Genomic DNA, 21901 nt, shown 5'->3' on the forward strand with positions numbered 1-21901 from the left:
GCCATGAATTATGATAACTGCCTCTACCTGGCTTGTGGTAATTGCTTATGTTAATTGAGCTTTATCCTATGACTTCTATTTTGGGGGGAATTCTATCATACCCATTATTGTCAGCAAGCCCAGTTCTTTTAACACCATCTTCTGCCATCAGTCTTGGCTTTCAGAGGATTATCACTTCTTACTGATGTTGGCTCTTTCACCATTGTGTTCCTTATGTCTTTGGTAAATGGTATATCTTCAGGGTCCTGCTATGTAGTATAGTTATCTGGTGGGTTTTCTGGCTGAACATAATATGTCCATTCACTCATACTTACTTCTCTGAGCCTTTTAATCCCTCTGGCATTTACAATTTTGGCATTTCTCTCTTACTTAAGGTAGGTCAGTGCTAATAGCATGTTTATATTATCTTCTGGTGTCCTTTCAAGGGTATTAAAACCTGTATCCCAGGATAGCATTTCCAAATGAATAAACTCTCTCTTGTATAACTTCATGTGCCACCCTTAGATTTGAGTCCTTTTGTACTCTCGGCTCCTCCAGGTACAAGTCAGCTAGGTTCTGTAGATACTTTTGGATACAGTCTCTTGCCTTCCATTTTAGGCCGAACTCATCCTGGTCAACTTATTTTGTGATTTAATCCCAGTTATTATTAGTTTAGAGGTCAGAAAGGGAGGTGAGGGCAGATCTTGAGGGGAGCATTTTATCTTTCAGGGTAGGGTCACTGCATCATCTTTAAATAAGGGGAGAACACTAGTACTTCATAGGATGGAGTAGGCCACTTCTTCAGGCTCAGAGGTTTCAGAGAGATCTGGAAGCTCAAGATTTTCAGGTCCATCAACTCATATTTCTTCATTTGTGTTAGGGTACTACTTTTTCCCAAGAAGAACATAACTTTGCTATAGTTGGCCTGCTGAGATCAGGAGGATAGCCCTTCCTTAGAGCTCTATAACTCTTGGGACTTGGTCCTGGACCTCATCTTTAATTGTTCTCTGCCATCAAGCTGTAGGAGACAAGAGCATATTTATATGCTACTGAGGAGGCTTTCTGGTTTTCACCCATAGCTTTTAATTACTAATTAATTGTTCTCAGTCTTTTGTTAACATTTAACAAACATCAACGGCGTTTAGCATTAGCCGCCTAATTTGCTGTCCTTAGAGTTACTATTTCCCCTGTATTGCACAAAACCTGATACATTACACTAGCATTCCCTTATATGGTCTACCATCACTACAGGAGAAAAATTTAACAATTATACTGTTATCTTACGCCAGAGGCTATTTGTGTTCTACTTACAACCAGTGATGAAGTTCTCATTGCCAGCCAAAAATCTCCATTGCCAAGATCTCATTTTAGTGTGTGCTTATGTGTACCAATATTGGCACCAAGTGTCACAGGTTGGGTTGCTCGGGAAGCAGACTTGATGATGGACATTAACATGTAGGGGTTTATCAGGGATAATTCCTGTGGGGAGCACCACTTGTGAAAGGAAAGGAAGGAAGCAAGATGGGCAAAGGAAGATATTGGCCTATAATGTAGTCTCAGTGGAGGTCCCAGACAAATCTAGAGCTCTGATGCTAGGATGACTCATCAGAGATGTCCCAAGTTGCTTTGAGGTGGGGCTACACCCTTATGTACTCTCCTCTACCAGTTATTGGATGCTGGCTACCTACACAAAATGGGTTTGGCTATGGATGGCGCAAGTCTTCAGCCAAAGGGACTGATAGCTGAAGTTTTTCAGTCAACAACCTTTCCAGGATCTGGGAATAAATTCTTCAAACAAGAGGTGGGATCTCAGCAGCTTATCAAAGCATCCTCTAAAAAATACCACAGACATAGCAGCATTATTTACAATAGCCAAGATATGGAAACAACCTAAGTGTCCATCACCAGATGAATGGATAAAGAAGATATAGTATATATGTTATATATATGTGTGTATATATATATATATATACACACACACATATATACATTGTCTGTATGTGTGTATATATATATATATACATATATATATATGTATGTATATATATATATATATACACACACACACACACACTGAAATACTACTCTGTCATAAAAAAGAATAAAATTCTGCCATTTGCAACAATATGGATGGACCTGGAGAATATTATGCTTAGTGAAATATCAGACAGAGAAAGATAAATACTGTATATTGTCAGTTATGTGTGGAATCTAAAAACAAAACAAATGAACAAATATAACAAAGCAGAAAGAGACTCACAGATACAGAGAACAAAGTAGTGGAGAGGGATGGGAGAAGGGGCTAAAGAGATGAAGGGATTAGGAAGTACAAACTACCAGTTACAAAATAAGTAAGTCATTGGGATGTAATACACAGCACAGGATATAGTTAATTTTATAATAACGGTGTATTGTGTGTAATCTATAAAAATATCAAATTACTGTTGTATACTTGAAACTGATATAATATTATAAGTAAACTATAATTCAATAAATTAAAAAAAAACATGGAAAAGACTCTAGTAATGGTACCCATCTCCCAATCTCCTCCATATTTATAGAAGCAGTGGAGCGAGGAAACAACTAGGCTACTATTTAGAAAAAACATATGCCCTTAAATGTAATACCATGCTCAGACATGGGTACAGATCATTCCTACCAACTGTTTAAGGAATAAATAATCCCACTCTTATACAAGTTGTCTGAGTAACTAGAAAAGAAATAATGTCTTCCAGCTCATTTTAGGAGGTTACTATAACTTTGATTCTAAAGCTAGACAGGTGAAAATAAGAGAAAAATATTATGGGCCAATCTCTTTTATAAATCAAAATGCTAAAATTCAAGATAGGAACATAAGAGGCTTCTTTGACCTAATAAAGTATCTGCCATAACCCTTTAGCTAAAAGCATAGTTAGCAGTAAAATATTACAAGGCTTCTCTTTAGAGATCCTCAAGATGGTGGAGAAGTAGGAGGATGTGGAGTTCATCTCTCCCCACAAGTGCATCAGGAATACATCTAAAGGGGCCTCCCTGCTGGTCCAGTGGTTAAGACTTTGCCTTCCAATGCAGAGCGTGTGGGTTCGATCCCTGGTCAGGCAGCTAAGATCCCACATGCCTCAGGGCCAAAATAAAACCAAAAATGTAAAACAGAAGCAGTATTGTAACAAATTCAATAAAGACTTAAAAAAAAATACATCTACAAATGGAGCAATTCTTACAGAGCACTTGCTGAACATTAGCAGAGGACCTCAGACATCTAAAATGACAAGAAAGATCCCCATCTAACCAGGCAGGCTGAAAGAAAGAAGGGAAAAGAGAGAGGAGAGGAAGCAGGATGGACCTGTGCCCCTTGCAGGGAGCTGAAGGTGAGGAGAGGTTCCCACATCTGGGGAAGCCCCCTCACTGGTGGAGAGATCAGCTGGGACAGAAGGGGAGTTTCCTGGGCTTGGAGGAGAGCCCAGCAACGGTCTGTGACAGGCGGCACAGAGTGAGACCTACACAGATGGTCCATGCCACAGCCCTGTGTTCCCCAGCCTGAGATAGGTGTCCACCAGTGTGCAAGGGGGCTGGGTGCTGGAATGTGGGGTTTGGAGAGCAGACCCAGGGAGGGGACTGCTGTTGGCTGTGAGGAGACAGCCTGAGAGGACAGGAGTGAGGAGCTCCACTATCAGGAATGCTCATGGAGGAAGCCCGGACCACCATGGGGACACGCAAAATGTGGAGCCGCCATTGCAGCATCTCTTCTCACCCTCTGGTTCCTGCCTCCATGGGCACTAAGGAGGGCTCCTACTGGAGCAGGCTCATGCGCCCCCGTCATCACCTCCTCCACTATCTCCCTCCTGCCTGGGCGACACGCTCTCCTCGATCACCACCTCAGATCCCCCCTCCCTGAGGGGCTCACGCATTCCAATCACTACATAGTAGTGTGTATATGTCAATCCCAATCTCCCAATTTATCCCTCCCTCACTTTACCCCTGGTAACCATAAGTTTGTTTTCTACATCTGTGACTCCATTTCTGTTTTGTAGATAAGTTCATTTGTACCCTTTTTTAAGATTCCACATATAAGCGATATCGTATGATATTTGTCTTTCTCTGTCTGACTTACTTCACTCAATATGATAATCTCTAGGTCCATCCTTGTTGCTGCAAATGGCATTTTGTTCTTTTTAGTAGTTGAGTAATATTCCATTATGTATATGTACCAGTTCTTCTTTATCCATTCCTCTGTTGATGGACATTTAGGTTGCTTCCATGTCCTGGCTATTGTAAATACTGCTGCAATGAATATTGGGGTGCATGTATCTTTTTGAATTATAGTTTTCTCTGGATATATGCCCAGGAGTGAGATTGTTGGATCATATCGTAGCTCTATTTTTAGTTTTTAAGTAAGCTCTGTACTGTTTTCCATAGTAGCTGTACCAATTTATATTCCCACCAACAGTGTAGAAGGGTTCACTTTTCTCCATACCCTCTCCAGCATTTATTGTGTGTAGATTTTTGATGATGACCATTCTGAGTGTTGTGAGGTCATACTTCATTGTAGCTTTGATTTGCATTTCTCTAATAATTTGTGATGTTGAGCATCTTTTCATGTGCTTTTTGGCCATCTGTATGTCATTTTGGAGAAATATCTATTTAGACCTTACTCACATTTTTTGATTTTTTTTTTTTTTTTGATATTGAGCTGCATGAGCTATTTGTATATTTTGGAGATTAATCCCTTGTTTGTTGCTTCATTTTCAAATATTTTCTTCCATTCTAAGAGTTGTCCTTTCATTTTGTTTATGGTTTCCTTAAAAGCAAAAGCCTTTAAGTTGAATTTCATCCTATTTGTCTATTTTTGTTTTTATTTTCTTTACTCTAGGAGGTGGGTCAAAAAAGATCTTGCTGTGATTTATGTCAGAGAGTGTTCTGCCTATGTTTTCCTCTAAGAGTTTGATAGTATCCAGCCTTACATTTAGGTCTTTATTCCATTTTGAGTTTATTTTTGTGTATGGTGTTAGGGAGTGTTCTAATTTCATTCTTTTACATGTCCAGTTTTACCAGCACCAATTATTGAAGAGACTGTCTTCTCTCCATTGTATATCCTTGCCTCCTTTGTCATAGATTAGGTGACCATAGGTACATAGGTTTATCTCTGGGCTTTCTATCCTGTTCCATTGATCTATATTTCTTTTTTTGTGCCAGTACCATACTGTTTTGATGACTGTAGCTTGGTAGTATAGTCTGAAGTCAGGGAGCCTGATTCCCCCAGCTCCATTTTTCTTTCTCAAGATTGCTTTGGGTATTCAGTGTCTTTTGTGTTTCCATACAAATTGTGAAATTTTTTGTTCTGATTCTGTGAAAAATGCCATTGGTAATTTGATAGGGATTGCATTGGATCTGTAGATTGCTTTGGGTAGTATAGTCATTTTCACAATATTGATTCTTCCAATTCAAGAACATGGTATATCTCACCATCTGTTTGTGTCATCTTTGATTTCTTTCATCAGTATCTTGTAGTTTTCTGAGTACATGTATTTTGTCTCCTTAGGTAGGTTTATTCCTAGGTATTTCATTATTTTTGATGTGATGTTAAATGGAATTGTTTCCCTAATTTCTCTTTATGATCTTTTGTTGTTAGTGTATAGGAATGCAAGAGATTTCTGTGTGTTAATTTTGTATCTTGCAACTTTACTAAATTCATTTATGAGCTCTAGTAGATTTTTGGTAGCATCTTTACAATTTTCTCTGTATAGTGTCATGTCATCTGCAAACAGTGAAAGTTTTACTTCTTCTTTTCCAATTTGGATTCCTTTTGTTTCTTTTTCTTCTCTGATTGCCATGGCAAGGGCTTCCAAAACTATGTTGAATTATAGTGGTGAGAGTGGACATCCTTGTCTTGTTCCTGATCTCCGAGGAAATGCTTTCAGTTTTTCACCATTGAGAATGAGGTTTGCTGTGGGTTTGTCATATATGTCGTTTATTATTTGAGGTAGGTTCCCTCTATGCCCACTTTCTGGAGAGTTTTTATCATAAATGGGTGCTGAATTTTGTCAAAAGCTTTTTCTGCATCTATTGAGATGATCATATGGTTTTTATTCTTCAGTTTTTCATGTGGTGTATCACATTGATTGATTTGCGTATCTTGAGGAATCCTTGCATCCCTGGGATAAATCCCACTTGATCACGCTATATGATCCTTTTAATGTGTTGTTGGATTTGGTTTGCTAGTTTTTTGTTGGTGGTATTTGCATCTATGTTCATCAGTGATATTGGCCTATAGTTTACTTTTTTTGTGATATCTTTCTCTAATTTTGGTATCAAGGTGATGGTGGCTTCGTAGAATGAGCTTGTAATTGTTCCTTCCTCTGCAATTTTTAGAAGAGTTTCAGAAGTATACATTATATCTCTTCTCTAAATATTTGATAGAATTCACCTGTGACACCATCTGGTCCTGGACTTTTGTTTGTTGGAAGATTTTTAATCACAGTTTAAATTTCAGTACTTGTGATTGGTCTGCTCATATTTTTTATTTCTTCTTGGTTCAGTCTAGGAAGGTTGTACCTTTCTAAGAATTTGTTCATTTCTTCTAGGTTGTCCATTTTTGGACATAAAGTTGCTTGTAGTAGTCTCTTATGATGCTTTGTATTTCTTTGGGGTCCACTGTAACTTCTCCTTTTTCATTTTTTAATTTTATTGATTTGAGTCCTCCCCTTTTTTTCTTGATGAGTCTGGCTAAACGTTTATCAATTTTCTTTATCTTCTCAGAGAACAAGCTTTTAGTTTCATTGATATTTGCTGCTGTTTTCTTCATCTCTATTTCATTTATTTCTGGTCTGATCCTCATGATTTCTTTCCTTCTACCTACTTTAGGTTTTGTTTGTTCTTCTTTCTCTAGTTGCTTTAGGTATAAGCTAAGGTTGTTTATTTGAGATTTGTCTTGTTTCCTGAGGTAAGATTGTATTGCTATAAACTTCCCTCTTAGAACTGCTTTTGCTGCATTCCATAGTTTTGGATCGTCATGTTTTCATGTAATTTGTCTCTAGGTATTTTTTGATTTCCCATTTATTTCAGTAATCCATTGATTATTTAGTAACATATTGTTTAGCCTCCATGTGTTTGGGGTTTTTAGTTTTTTCCTGTGTTTGATTTCTAATCTCATAGTGTTGTGGTCAGAAAAGATGCTTGATAAGATTTCAATTTTCTTACATTTACCAAGGCTTGGTTTGTGGCCCAAGATGTGATCTACCCTGGAGAATGTTCCATGTGCCCTTGAGAAGAAAGTGTATTCTGCTGTTTTCAGATGGAATGTCCTATAAATATCAATTATGTCTATCTGGTCTAATGTGTCATTTAAGGCTTGTGTTTCCTTACTAATTTTCTGTCTGGATGATGTGTCCATTGGTGTAAGTGGGGTGTTAAAATCCCCCGATATTATTGTGGTACTGTTGATTTCCCCTTTTATGCCTATTAGCAGTTGCCTTATGTATTGAGGTGCTCCTATGTTAGGTGCATAAATATTTATAATTTTTATCTCTTCTTCTTGGATTGATCTCTTGATCATTATGTAGTGTCTTTCCTTGTCTCTTTTAACAGCCTTTATTTTAAAGTCTATTTTGTCTGATATGAGTATTGCTACTCCAGCTTTCTTTTGATTTCCATTTGCATGGAATATCTTTTTCCATCCCCTCACTTTCAGTCTGTATGTGTCCCTAGGTCTGAAGTGGGTCTCTTGTAGGCAGCACATATACGGGTCTTGTTTTTGTATCTTTTCAGCCAGTCTATGTCTTTTGGTTGGAGCATTTAATCCATTTACGTGCCCACAAAGCCCACAGCTGCTAAAGCCAGACTCATCCCATCTGCAGGAGCACTTGTTCCCTTTCGGATGTTTCACAGGCGAGGAAGCCATCAGTGGAGGTGTAACTCTGTGATTCACACAGCTGCGAGGAGAGATTTCTGCTCTTCTTCCCTGGTCACATGGCCCCTGGGGCTCAGCTGTGGTTTTAGCCTCACCTCTGTGTGTGTCCTGCCCAATGGAGTCTGCTTTAGAGGTTGCTAGACCACATGGGAGCCCATCAGGCAAGAAGGAGCCGAGGCAGTGATCACGGAGAGCAGGCCACCCAGGTGGGAGGGGGTGGAGGAGGCAATGGCAGGGGCACACGAACCAGCTACTGTGGGGGCCCTCCATAGTGCTCCTGTCCCCTCAGGCTTTCTTTTCACAGTCAACAGCAGTCCCCTCCCTGGGTCTGCTCTCCAAACCGCACATCCCAGCACCCAGCCCCCGTGCACACCAGCAGACACCCATCTCAGGCTGGGGCACACAGGGCTGTGGCATGGACCATCTGTGTAGGTCCCACTCTATCCTGCCTGCCACAGACCAGTTGCTGGGTTCTCCTCCAAGCCCCCAAAGCTCCCCTTCTGCACCAGCTGATCTCCCACTGGTGAGGGGGTTTCCCCAGATGAGGGAACCTCCTTACCTTCAGCTCCCCACCAGGAGTGTAGGTCCCATCCTGCTTCCCCTCCTCTTCCTTTTCCCTTCTTCTTTCTTTCCTCCTACCTGGTTACATGGGGATCTTTCTTGTCCTTTTAGGTGTTCAAAATTGTCTGCTAGTATTTAGCAGGTACTCTGTGAGAATTGTTCCATTTGTAGATGTATTCTTTTTTTTTTTAATAAATTTTATTTATTTATTTTTGGCTGCGTTGTGTCTCCATTGCTGCAGGCGGGCTTTCCCTAGTTGCAGAGAGCGGGGACTACTCTTCATCACGGTGCACGGGCTTTTCATTGCAGTGGCTTCTCTCGTTGCAGAGCACAGGCTCTAGGTGCATGGGCTTCAGTAGTTGCAGCATGCAGCTCAGTAGTTGTGGCTCGTGGGCTCTAGAGCACAGGCTCAGTAGTTGTGGCACACAGGCTTAGTTGCTCCACGGCATGTGGGATCTTCCCGGACCAGGGCTCGAACTCGTGTCCCCTGCATTGACAGGTGGATTCTTAATCACTGCAGGGAAGTCCTGTAGATGTATTCTTGATCTATTTGTGGGGAGAGATGTACTCCATGTCCTCTTATTCCTCCGCCATCCTGGAAAGTCTCTATCGATTTTTTCTATTTTTTTAAATCTCTATTTTATTTATATCCTCTGTGATCTTTTATTTCCTTCCTTCTGCTCACTTTAAGGTTTGTTTGTTCTTCTTTTTCTAACTCTTTTAAGTTAGATTGTTTATTTGAGATTTTTCTTGTTTTTTGAAAAAGGCCTGTATCGCTATGAACTTCCCTGTACTAACTGCTTTTGCTGCATCCCATAGATTTTGTATGGTGTGTGTGTTCTTTGTCATTTGTCTCAAGGTATTTTTTAATTTCCTCTTTGATTTCATCTTTGATCCATTAGTTTTTTAGTAGCATGTTGTTTAATCTCCATGAAATCATATACATGCTTATTTTATGTTGTTGAAATAAAGTGTGAACATTACAAAAAGGAAAAATCTCACTGGTTAAAGCAACTATATGGCAAATGTAGTATATCAACCCCTTATAAAGCTAAAAGGAAGGTTAAAAGACAAAAGTAGTAAAATCACCTATATCCACAATAAGTAGTTAAGGGATACACTTAAACAAAATGATTTAAAACATGATGTCAAAGAAATTAAATATGTGGGGATATTAAAAATACAGGTTTATTTATGATCTTTCTTTACATTTTCCAGACATTGGTTTGTTTTATAAGACTACAGTGACTTTATTCAAGTAATAGATAGATTTTTTCCAACTGTATTATTTTGCTCAATATTAAATATATAATTTTTGCTCATGATACACATTTGGTAGTTTATTTAGCTTCTAAGTTATTCTCTTTTTAAAAATAACTCATCACTATTGCTACAGAGAAACTGGAGGATTTAATGGCCAGTTTTCCAATTTATATCTATTAGCTAAGACTTTTGCCAGTTCTAAATATTTAAATTGAAATAATGGCATAATTATTTAATATTGAAATTTAAATAATGATTTTTCTGGTATTTATAAAGATTTTATTTATCTAATATGCATGCATTTCATTTTACATTTCAACATCTATTTCCTTCTAATTTATTATCTATAACCAGGCTTGAAACATTACTGGCAGATTATTTAGTAATATTAATATTGCAACTAGATAATAAGCAGAGTCTTTGGTGTTTTCTTTCCTTCCAGCACGCAAGCTATGATGAACTCCTTTTTTTTTAGTAGTACTACTGAAATACTATTTTTTTGGTAGATCACTTCCAATTATCAGTGAAGTACATCATCTCCATATGCCAATGCAGTCCATCCTTGTTTCTCCCCATCCAAAAAGAAAAGCACGTCTTCTCTTCATTTGCCATATGAGATCATCAAGTGGTTCATATGGGGCACCAGCATTACCTCAAATTGAAATTTTTAGACAGACAGTGCTTCTGACTCAGAATCTTTTTTCTCTAAAAAATTACCTAAAGTTAGTGCCAATAAACTCCCAAATCAAATAAAGGGAGATAGTGTAATATAATGGGCAATAAGAGATGGTAAGTTTTTTAAAAAGTAAATTCTATCGGCAGGTTAGTAATATGAATCTATATCCTAGAATTTTCTAAGGCTCAATTGGAATAATATTGATGAGGGTGCTTTATTAACATTAAGCACCATACATTTAATATCAATATAAGTTACTGACACTTTATGGAACTTTTACAAAGTTCAAAATAATATTGACCAAGGATATTTCACAGATATTTCTATTTTTTGCTTGTTTTGGTGTGAATAAAGTTCCATTTAATTATCCTTTCAATTGTTGAAGGTCTCTGAGACTATGAAGAGAAGGAATAGAAAACAGTATGCGGAGTCAAGTTTTTAGGATGTTAATGAGCTTTTAAATTTTGTAAAGCCTATTTCACTGAGCACATGTTGACTTGAGGGCTGTGCAATGGCATAAATTAAGCAAAGAAAAAAGACTCCAACCTTTGACTTGTGCCCTAGAGGAAATCTTTTACAAAGATGAATAATGGCCGGAAAGGTTGGAATATAACATTTTCTCTCTTTACCTAGTATAACAATAGACTAATAAAAATGGAAAAAGTGAGAAAAAAGGTTCTTCTGTTTTTGTGAAGAGGTGACCAGCCAATGGGTAAAACATAGCTAGAATATAGAAAATAGCATTTTCATGAATGACCTTACTTCCAGGAAGGCATCAAGATTTACTCCAAGAGCTAAGGTCAATATTTAGAAAATAAACCAATTTAATTTAAAAATGTAAATTAATTTAAAAAGAAGTATCAGGGTGACTCCTACACTGGCCACAGTTTGTAGACAAACTTCCTAAGGGAAGAAAAAACTCAAGCCTAAGGGAAGAAAAAACAGCTCAATTGTTATAAAATGGAGGACATGGGAAATATAAATAAACCAAATCTTGGTAGTGGTTGATTATATATTCATTATTTGAGCAGTATAAGAATGGCAGTTTTTAAAAACTTATGAGCTACAATAAACCGTTTTTTTTAAAGCTTGTGACAGAAAATATTAGGCCATACACAAAATAAGTTTCAATATTTATTTTTACATTTCTTGATCAAAGTACTTTTCTGTCAGTGTTTTTTCTTTTGAGTCAAAGAGTTCAAAATGAGTATTTGTGATGTGGTTGACATTTTTAAAATGTCCTGAGAAACCCTATCCATGGGCATTGTGGGTTATAAATGCAGATTGACACGGTATTTTGATGGATCTTTTTTTGTGGGAAAAATTTTGTTTTCTTACTTAAAAAGAAAGATACAATTATTTGAAAATTTAGTATTTAATCACATCCATATTGTTAAAGTGCATTAAAACAGGAAAAGAAGATTTAAAAAAGATAAATTGCTGCTTCTGTTCTGTTTTCAGAATCTATTGATCAATCTAGATTTATCTTGAAACTCATTAATATCCTGAAAAATTATTATCAAATGTCTCCATATTCTGGAGGAATATTCCTTGCATGGTATATATGTACATGTATATGCATATGTTTATTTGTTTTGCATTTCAGATTGAACATATGATTTTGTGCTGAGACTGTATTTTGTTTCCTGATTCAAGAAATAATCAAAACTGTGTTTAACTCGAGCAGCAGTTTTGTGTTCTTTGAAGCAACCTCTAAATTTGGAGTATGTTTGGACAGCTTTTTTTTTAAATAATGGCCCAAACAGTTAGCTTTTTATACTGTACCACACCCCCTTCCTCCAGAAAACCTGCCCTTGGTACATAGAGGCATCTTGTTTTAAGGCGGCAGATGAGAGTCATATTACCCAGAAGCACCTTTCAATCCAGTTTATCGGAGAAAGATGAGTAAACCATTTTATTTAACTCATCATTTATACTTCACTACATCACATTTTTTGTAGATTGGATGATTTTGTTCAGTTTATGTGATAGTTTATGGTAGAAGTTATAATGCAGATCTTGAAAAAACCCTATGAAATATTTTAAATAAAGCATTGCATATGATTTTTTTATGAACAACCACTAAAATAACTGGACTACAAATTCTTTCTTATTATTAGAAATTTAAGAAAGAAATGTACTACATGAAAAATTTCTTACCCTTTTTTTTTTTGAAGATCATTTCTGAGAATCTATATAAAAATATATCTTCATTTATTTTAGTATTGTATCAAGAACTTTTAAAATGTTAGATAATTGTTTCCCAAACTTGGAACTTAAAGTTACTTTCATGTTTGTCATTTTGGGGAAAAAATTTATTCTGTGCATATGAAATGCCACCAGAAAATTATTTCCTCTTTTAAATAAGGTAATGTTGTCTCCAAAATATATATATTGGAACTTTTGCTAAATCTTACTTTTCCTTGGGAATTTGCTTAGTGGTTGTCAATCAATCATGTAAAAATAGTTGACTTTTAAGCCTTCGCTGTTGCCCTTGTCTGAGGAGATTTTCCCTAGGCCTTTATTTTAGCCTACAGTAGCCAAAGTAGCTTTGTCAGGCCTTCACATGACATCATCTTCCTCCCTAAATCCAACATCAATAACAGCATAAAGTTTAAACTGAAACAGTGTGATAAGCAAATCCTCTTGGCTATTGTTGAATCTTTAAGTTATCTCTCAAATCCTATATGTCTCAATATAACTGATCTGTTAGTTCAGTCATGTATTTCCTGAGCACATCATTGTGATGTTTAGGAAAAAATGATACACTTCCCATAACTACACTTAATAATATATGCTATTGGAATAAAAAGAAAGACAGCTACCTTTTAATTGTTTTTTATTTTAAAGTATAAAACAATAATTCCCTCTAGCTTGAAAGGATTTGAAATATTCTTTGGAATGGTTGAACACCTAGTATTTGGGGTCATAAGGCAAATTTGTGAATTATGTCCCATGCCTAGCCTCATTTTTGTTATATACAACTATACCCCAATTCATTTACTCATTCACATTTTTTGTGCCTCATAACATATACTGAGGACTACTTTATGTCAGGCACTCTGGCAGTGAGTGTTTAAAGATGAGCAACACATCCTTCCTGTGGTCAGTATTTTTAAACTTAGGTTGAGGAATCAGACAATCGAAAGCATGTTATGAAATCTTGTGTGTTGGAAAGACAGGCAGGACATGGAGGCGGGTGAGACCCCTAAGGGTTAGTTGGGGAGAGGAGCTTCCTGGGGGGGCTTTCTGTAAGAAATGCCTGAGGAGCTCTGTCATCTTTTCTACTACAGTGTACTCCCAAGTAGTCATCAACTATCAAGAAAATATATTCGTTTTCTTGAGAATATTTAGTTTGTAAGTATTTTCTCCTGAGTGCATTGAAAGGCTCTGCTTTTTGCAAAAGTAGAGGTTCTTTACTTTGTGTGACCCCTTTTGGTAATCTACTATGGACCTCTTCTCTGGAAAACATGTGGTGACTGTGTTTACAAACTCATACATATTTTTTGCATACAGCTTTTAGGAAATCACAGGCTTGAAGTGTCCTTAAAGCTAGTCCCTGGACCCCAGCTTCAAAATTGCAGGACTATAGATCACTGGGGAATCGGGATGTGGGTGGAAGAGACATCATTTAAAGTTAGAGTATAGGGAATCACAACCTTGGATTGCTTATTTTCACCATATATTCTTTTATAAAATGTGCAGTAAAAGCACCCTGTCTTTTTTTTTTGTTTTTTGGTCTCTGATTAAAAAACTTTTTTGTAGTACAATGAATGCAAATAGCCTTTGGGGAAAAACAAAATCTGTGGTTTTCCATGTAGTTTCAAAATTGTTATTTTTGACATTTTATTTTGGCCTATTGGTTAGCTACATCCCCATTTTTTGACTGGAATCTGAGCAGAATTCCAAACAGATAGTAAATATTCTAATTGCACTGAACATTTCCCTAGTATCGTAATTTATAACCAGTTTCCTATATTGCTTCTGTATCTGATATCAGTAAACTCAAATCACTGTATTAAATGGGGCTAATGACTGATAATTTATAGTTTTTTTAATTAATTAATTAATTTGTTTGTTTATTTTTGACTGTGTTGGGTCTTCGTTGCTGCGCGCGGGCTTTCTCTAGTTGCGGCAGGTTGGTGGTGCGCGGGCTTCTCATTGTCGTGGCTTCTCTTGTTGTGGAGCACGGGCTCTAGGCACGTGGGCTTCAGTAGTTGTGGCATGTGGGCTCAGTAGTTGTGGCTTACGGGCTCTAGAGCTCAGGCTCGGTAGCTGTGGCGCATGGGATTAGTTGCTCCACAGCATGTGGGGTCTTCCTGGGCCAGGGATTGAACCCGTGTCCCCTGCATTGGCAGGTGGATTTTTAACACTGTACCACCAGGGAAGCCTGATAATTTATAGTTTTAAAAGTATTTCTCTTTAATTTTTGTTTTTTGATGTAAAATATATAGAAAATACCATATAGAAGGAAAAACAAAAAGCTCCAAAGTGGACTTGAGAATTACAAATATCTTGGAACCTATATAAAAAATATATGTTGGATTACAATGCAAATTCTAAATACATATTAATATAAATTGTCATCGTCCAGCTGCTATGCCAATGCATAAGTAAATATTTAACATGTAGAAATAAGTCACCTAGACTAAAGTAGAAGGTGAATTAAGGAAACCTTCAAATGTGTGCAAAAAAAAAAAAGAAATTGTGCATTTTAAACTATGTGATAGGTTGAAAGTTCTAAGATGTCTATTTTTTGTTGCTGTAGACAATATCAAGATTTAAAGGTATATATGGCCTACAGTACATCAAGTCTACACATATATGAATTGGCTTAGTCACTCACTATTGCTCCTGAAGCAATTCATGGCGGATTCAGAACTGCAAAACTACTGAGGCTATTAGTTCAGAAAAAAATAACAATAAATAAAAAATAAGCTATGTACTCCAGAGAAGTTTTGTCTCCTTCGAGAATCATCTGGTCTTATGCCGTTCTTATTCCAGAAATAATTTTTTTTCTTCTGTGAAGTGTTATATCAACCTGGACTGCTGATCTTCGTTTGATATAATCCATGAAGACATGAATCCTATTGCATGTGAAAAGTCACTACAAGAAAATAAAAATCTAAAACACATTTGAGTTTTATTTTACTACTACCTTTATTATATAAATGTAGTACAGACGAAATACACTTTATTTGGTAGAATGCTTAAGCTTTCAAGTCAACCAGCTGATTCAGAGAGAAGTAAAATTTATTGTTGGAGAAAAAAATGATTCTAATAAAGATAATGACAATGATAATTATTTGTAGTAATGGGAGCTTGTTAAAAATGTAGATCTGAGACCTCTCCCCAGACCTACTAAATCAGAGCCTGCATTTTTACCAGATTTGCTGTGATTCCTGGAAAAATAAAAGAGAAGCACTTTTTTAGTGTCCCTAACTGTCCCCCAGCACTAGGGAAGGAAGAGGCAGACTGAGAGAGTCACTGCCAGTCAGTGCTCACAACTATGTGCATAGTAAATACACATGATAGAAGATTTAAATAACTAGCAAACTTGTATTTCCCTTAGAATAGTGAAAAATCTTGAAAAAAAAAAGACAGTGCAAAATTTGTTTATGAAAACGAACAAGCCTTTATATAATTGGAAGATATTTTATTTAGGTAGGCCATCTATTTGTTAGGATGTCTGGCTTTAGGGATGGTGGCGACTTAGCGGTTTCTGCTGCATGTGTATGAAACTGATTAGAATCTGGATTCAATTTCAGTCATCAAGACCAACTTCTTAGTCAGCACTATTAACTCTTCTACAGACTTCTTCATCCCTGATATCAAAAGATTGTAAGCATAACTTCTACAGACTGCCATTCCATTGACAGTAGGGCAGAAGAGAGGGGTTGATGAGCGAATTCTAATTCTAATAAAGATTTTTTCATATGTTGAACTGATAACGCATCTTGAACTAATTTCTGTTTTCTTCCTTTCTAGATTTACACATAAATAAACCTCTTCTTATCTCATGTCAGTTTTGTATAAGCGAACTAAACTAAGTATATAATTTTATATGATAAACCTTTGATCAAAGCCTAAAGCATTGTATAGCTTTCAGGATTGAAGTTTATGACTTAAAACTAATTTTATTAATTAGTTTTTATAGCTAAAATTCATACATATTAAGGTTTGAATTTAGTAAAAGTGATTTGAAAAGGATGGATTTTGTCATTTTCTAAATTTTTTTCACTTTTTTAAATTGAAATATAGTTGATTTACAACGTTGTGTTAGTTTCAGGTGTACAGCATGGTGATACAGTTTTATATATATATATATATATATATATATATATATATATATACACTTTTTCAGATTCTTTTACCTTATAGGTGATTACAATATATTGAGTAGGATTCTCTCTAAATTTTTTCATGTAAATTCCTCCCCTCCTTTTTGGTTTTGCAGAAGAAAAATCTGAAGAAAAAATTTAAAAAGCAAATTTGTAAACCTGTATCAAGAAACAAATATCCCAGAATTTCCAAGGCATTTGTCAATGTTTTACTATTTCATGATTAATTTATTCTCTCTCTTAAATTTGCTACATTTCTTAAAGTTATTATATTTTGACATCTGATAGTACAAAGGGATACTTTTAGACTCAAATAAACAAGAAGGCCATTTTTGTTATGCAAATGTATATTTCTGACCTTAAAAGAGAATTCACTTACTGGTTTAAATACATTCACAATGGTTTATAGAGCTTTGTTTTATTAAGTAGCATAAACTGCTGGGTATAAAAGATAGAGTGTTTCCAGGATCAGGGTAATGATTTTGACGCTCCTAAAAATATGGGCAGTGTCTTATTTGTCATTAGTGATGAAAGGTCAGCACCTGGTCATTGCCTAAATAAAAGTTGACTTAATTTATACATTTTATAGAGACTCAGAGGCAATGCCATCTTTAGAGAAAGTGCATTATAACTGTATAAAAATGTGGTGAATGAGTTGCTATAACAGCACAATATTCTTTTGTCTCAATTGAACCTCACCTTATGAAGCTATCATAGCACACAGTTTAGTTGCTACTACCTCTTCTTCTACCTGTCAGTGAAGACCTGCTGATCTCAGACATCCACTGTAAATATAGGCATTCTTATCAGATTTTCATTTATTTGCAAATTAGCCATGATTGCTGAATTTTCTTCCCTTAGAACCCCCCCCACCCCATAAATCTGAGGCCATTTCATTCAAAGAAATAACTTTCTCCCTCTCCCCTCAAACATCAAAGTAAAAAAAGTGGGTCACGTCCTTTCACAGGTGGCTCATATTACACTGTAACAGGTCCAGTAGGTTCAGTTACACTTACTTTCTGAAATATCTCTACATCTTTAGGGACCACATTTCCACATTTTTTAGCAATATTTTTCTAATTAGCTTTGTTTGCATCAATTTTTGCTCTTAAATAATTTATATTATAATTGAAATTTTCTTTTTTAGCTGTGTTTTGGGGTGACATTGCCTTAGACGATGAAGACTTAAATATCTTTCAAATTGATAGGACAATTGACCTTACACAGAACCCCTTTGGAAAATTTGGACATACCACAGGTACAGTTGATTATTTGATTCAGTTTGCATTCATTTAGAAGAAAATATACTCTTGAAATGCTAAAATACTCTTTGGATCATTTTTAATGTTCCAGTGATCAACTTTGATTTTCTTGATATGAATGAGCCTATATAGAAATTTAAGTTTTATTCATAGTTTTAATTTTATTAATTAATGTATTTAACAAAGATGTTGTAGTGTTTACCACGTACCATGTACCGGGCCTGGTTTAAGTACTTTGCAGGTGTTAACTCTTTGACTCCTCATAATGACCCCATGAAGGTAGCTGCTTATTGTGATTTACAAGTGAGGAGATGGAGATTTACAAGGTTATGTAGTTTTCTTATTGTCACATAGCCAGGAAATGACTGAGTCAGGACCAAAATTCAATTCTGAGGAAGGTTAAATTTCATAGTCTTGAACATTATATTCAGTTGCCTCCTATTTGGATATTGAGATGCAAAAAGTAAATTATTCTTAGAGTAATTATATACAAACTTATTTAGAAAAATTTATATATCTATTTTTATAATTTTTGTGAAAACCTGGAAGAAAATTTCAATTTCAACTGTTTGAACATATTTGAATTATGCCTATATGAGACTTGTAATATTTTAAAAGACATTTGGGTCCTCATTTTAAAATATCTGTACTAAAATTTAAAAATTATTTTATATTATCTTGATACAATTTTTATTCTGTATTTTATTTTGGAGAAAAATTGCAAGGTTAAAAATGTAAAATTTCTTTTTGTAGTTATAGCTAAAACATTTATTCAGTGTCATGCTTTTTGATTTCATTGAATCTCTCCTTCTGTCCAATGCTATTTTTACTTTCTTCTTGTATTCTATGGAAAATAAAACATATAGTTCCTTTGTGGTATCTAGCAGACAAATATATTTTAGTCTTAAGACTTTTTACTGTGAATTAACATCTCTCTTTGCCCAATTTACTTTTTCGCAGCTTTTTATTATGACATGTTTCAAAGATATCTAAAAGTTGATAGGATAATGCAAGCAACACCCATACACCTTGAAGATTCAGCAGTTGTTCAGTTTACCATATTTGCTCTCTGTATGTGTGTGTGCATGCATACATGTATAAGTATGTATAAAATATTTTGAAGTTAATTACCAACAACATAGCTTTTCAATATTAAATAGGTTAACATGCCCTTTTAAGAATAAAGACATTATTGTACATAATCAAAATATTATTACATATAAGAAATTTATGTAAGGTAATAAAACTTAAATAATACAGTACTTAAAAATAATATGCTTTAGCCTTTTTATATATAGTGAGTCTTTTCTGAAACATACACCAAATATATGAGGGAAACTGCTTTGCAGTGTAATCGCAGATAGTATATTCCTATAGGTATGTTTATTGACAGACTCCAACCACTATCTCACACTTAACACTGTCACAGAGATAACGGATTTGGAACAAGAGAGCAATGATATAACTCAGCAAAATCTTAAATTTATCAAATTACATTCTCAATTTTTATTAAGATTTTCATTAGATTCAAGCTTTATTCAGGTCATTTATTTAACCCATTGTCCTCTCTTTGTACTGGAGACATTCATTTTCTGTGATTCAGAACATTTTAATACTATGTAATTTTGTCATTTCATTTATAGTTAAGCTCTGAAATAGTAACATTTGGAAATAAAATATCATTATTTAGATAAATAGCATAAAACAGAATTATACTATCAATTATAAAAATCATATTGTAAATATATATGTGAAAGGTACATGTTTCAAAGTAATTTATACTATTCAGTTGAATTTCAAGCATCATAAAGAATTCTATATTTTAGTTTTTTCTTACTCTAACTTTTCCCTTTCTTGTTAGTTTGTGCTGAATTGACTATATTTATTTTCTTATTTCAAAATGTATTGTCTTTCTCATAAATATTTATTAGGTTTGTATATTTTTATTTTAAAAATTTTAGAATATATGAGAAATAAACACATACTATGAATTTTCCTTTTTTCTATTTCAATGAACTATCTACACAGAATTTTATTTATATTGCTATAAAAATTATTCAAAATTATTAAAACATTATTGACTTTGAGAGTCTTGAAATGTTTTTCCTAGCCTATAATTATTCTTATGCTTATAATTACCTTAATATTAACTAAGACATTTCTTTTTTCCTCATAATTAGCCTCCTTCTATACATATTTATATGTGTTTCAGACCTACCTAATATGCAATATAATTGTTATGCAATGGTCATTTCAAATACATTTTTACTATCCTTTAAAAATGTTTGTTGTAACTGCTTAGGAATGAATGCATTTAAGTATTACCTCATCTTTCTAAAATATTCAACGAAAAAATTTCAAAAATTTTTCTCAAGGGGCACAGCAAAAATGTGACCATATAATTCACATAATTAAGCAGATTATTAGTGAACAAGCACTCTAACTTATTTGCCTTATAAGGACTTAATAGATATTTCCTATAAGAGGCTTATATATTAATAATTTTTATTATTGTTTTTGTTTGTTATTAGCTTCAATCTAGGTAATTAAGTTTCAGTATTAATTTCAAAGGGGAAAAAATATTGGAAGGAAATAGTTCAAACTATTTCCATGCAAGAACAGTTTGTGGTTTGCATGAATTTCTGGTCCTCTTTCATTGTCTTAGCCCACAGGCTCATGAACCACTTGTTCTGATATCATTAGTGATCAAATTACTTGTTTGCTCAATGATACCTCTTTGTATTTGTCTATCGAAGATTCAAGGAGAAGGCAAAATAGGAGATAAAACTGGGAGAGCATTTTGTTAAAGCCCTGGAATGAGAATCAGAAGATTTGGATTTTCATCAAATGATCTGCTTTCTGATATGACTTTCTTCTTAAAATTGCAAGAAGACATATTTCCTTACGTCACCCTCTCCTCTACATTTTGAGCTATAAAATTCTTTGTATCACCTTTATAAATTTTGCAAATTGCATAACATAACAATGTATTTTGCAGCTGGACGTCCTTTTGGATTCTCACCTTGTGAATTTTTTTTAATTTTTGTTATTGGTTTTTATAAATTATAGAAACTAATTTTCAAAATTTATTTGAATACATTATAAAATGTCATACGCTATTAGAAATATCTCAAAATTTATCCAAGCTTTGGGGCAAAAGTTGCACTATACACTTGCTTTTTTTCCCCTGTTGCATTGAGAATTTACATACCTATGCTCTTCTAACGTTTTTATTTCCATTTGCTGGTTTGCCATCTGAAAATATTTAGTTTGTATTGGGAAAATAGCTGGAATGCACTCAACAGGGCAGAACAACTTGCTGTCATCCTATATAATACTATGTGATGTCAAGGTCACAGTGAAGAATAATGTTTCAGATTATCAATAGATGACTCAATTGCCATGATGTCCAAATAAAGTCATTTAGATTGCTCTCTTAATTTCTCTTACCCCCTTAGTTTTAGTTACTAAAATTTGTTATTGTAGAATTTTTACCCTCTTCCAAGATTTATGGATATTCATTACTTTAAGACCACATAAAAAGAGATGTCCAAAGAGAAATCAATGTAGCCTATTACTATTGCTTATTTACAAGAACTTTAATTTACAGTGAAGTTAACTTACTATTTTCTTTTACTCTTTAAGGTGGATTTGGAGACCATGGTATGTCAAAGAAACGAGGGGCCCTCTACCAACTTATAGACAGGATAAGAAGAATTGGCTCTGGTATATCAATGTTTAAAGTTTCAGACACTTGATGTACAGTCAATATTATACTCATAGCAGTTCTGTTTGCCATTAAGCTGCAAATTATGGAAAGGATATATGCTGAGAAAGAGTCCTTTATTCATTGTTATTTTGTTAGTTGATATTCAACGTAAGTTTTTTAGAACTTAATTGGGGACATGTGAAATAT

General features: G+C 34.8%; 1 protein-coding gene across 2 annotated transcripts in view; it reads left to right on the forward strand.

The window, feature by feature from the left end:
• TLL1 (tolloid like 1) overlaps positions 1-21901 on the forward strand; it is a 232296-nt gene that overhangs the window by 88869 nt on the left and 121526 nt on the right. For both annotated transcript variants that reach the window (XM_061191578.1, XM_061191577.1), the window contains exons 2-3: positions 17871-17981; positions 21631-21711. In XM_061191578.1, the coding sequence (XP_061047561.1) occupies positions 17871-17981; positions 21631-21711 (192 nt within the window). The remainder of the gene's footprint in view (positions 1-17870; positions 17982-21630; positions 21712-21901) is intronic.

Source organism: Eubalaena glacialis, chromosome 5 (assembly GCF_028564815.1).
Source record: "Eubalaena glacialis isolate mEubGla1 chromosome 5, mEubGla1.1.hap2.+ XY, whole genome shotgun sequence".
In the NCBI taxonomy this organism is placed as follows: Eukaryota; Metazoa; Chordata; class Mammalia; order Artiodactyla; family Balaenidae; genus Eubalaena; species Eubalaena glacialis.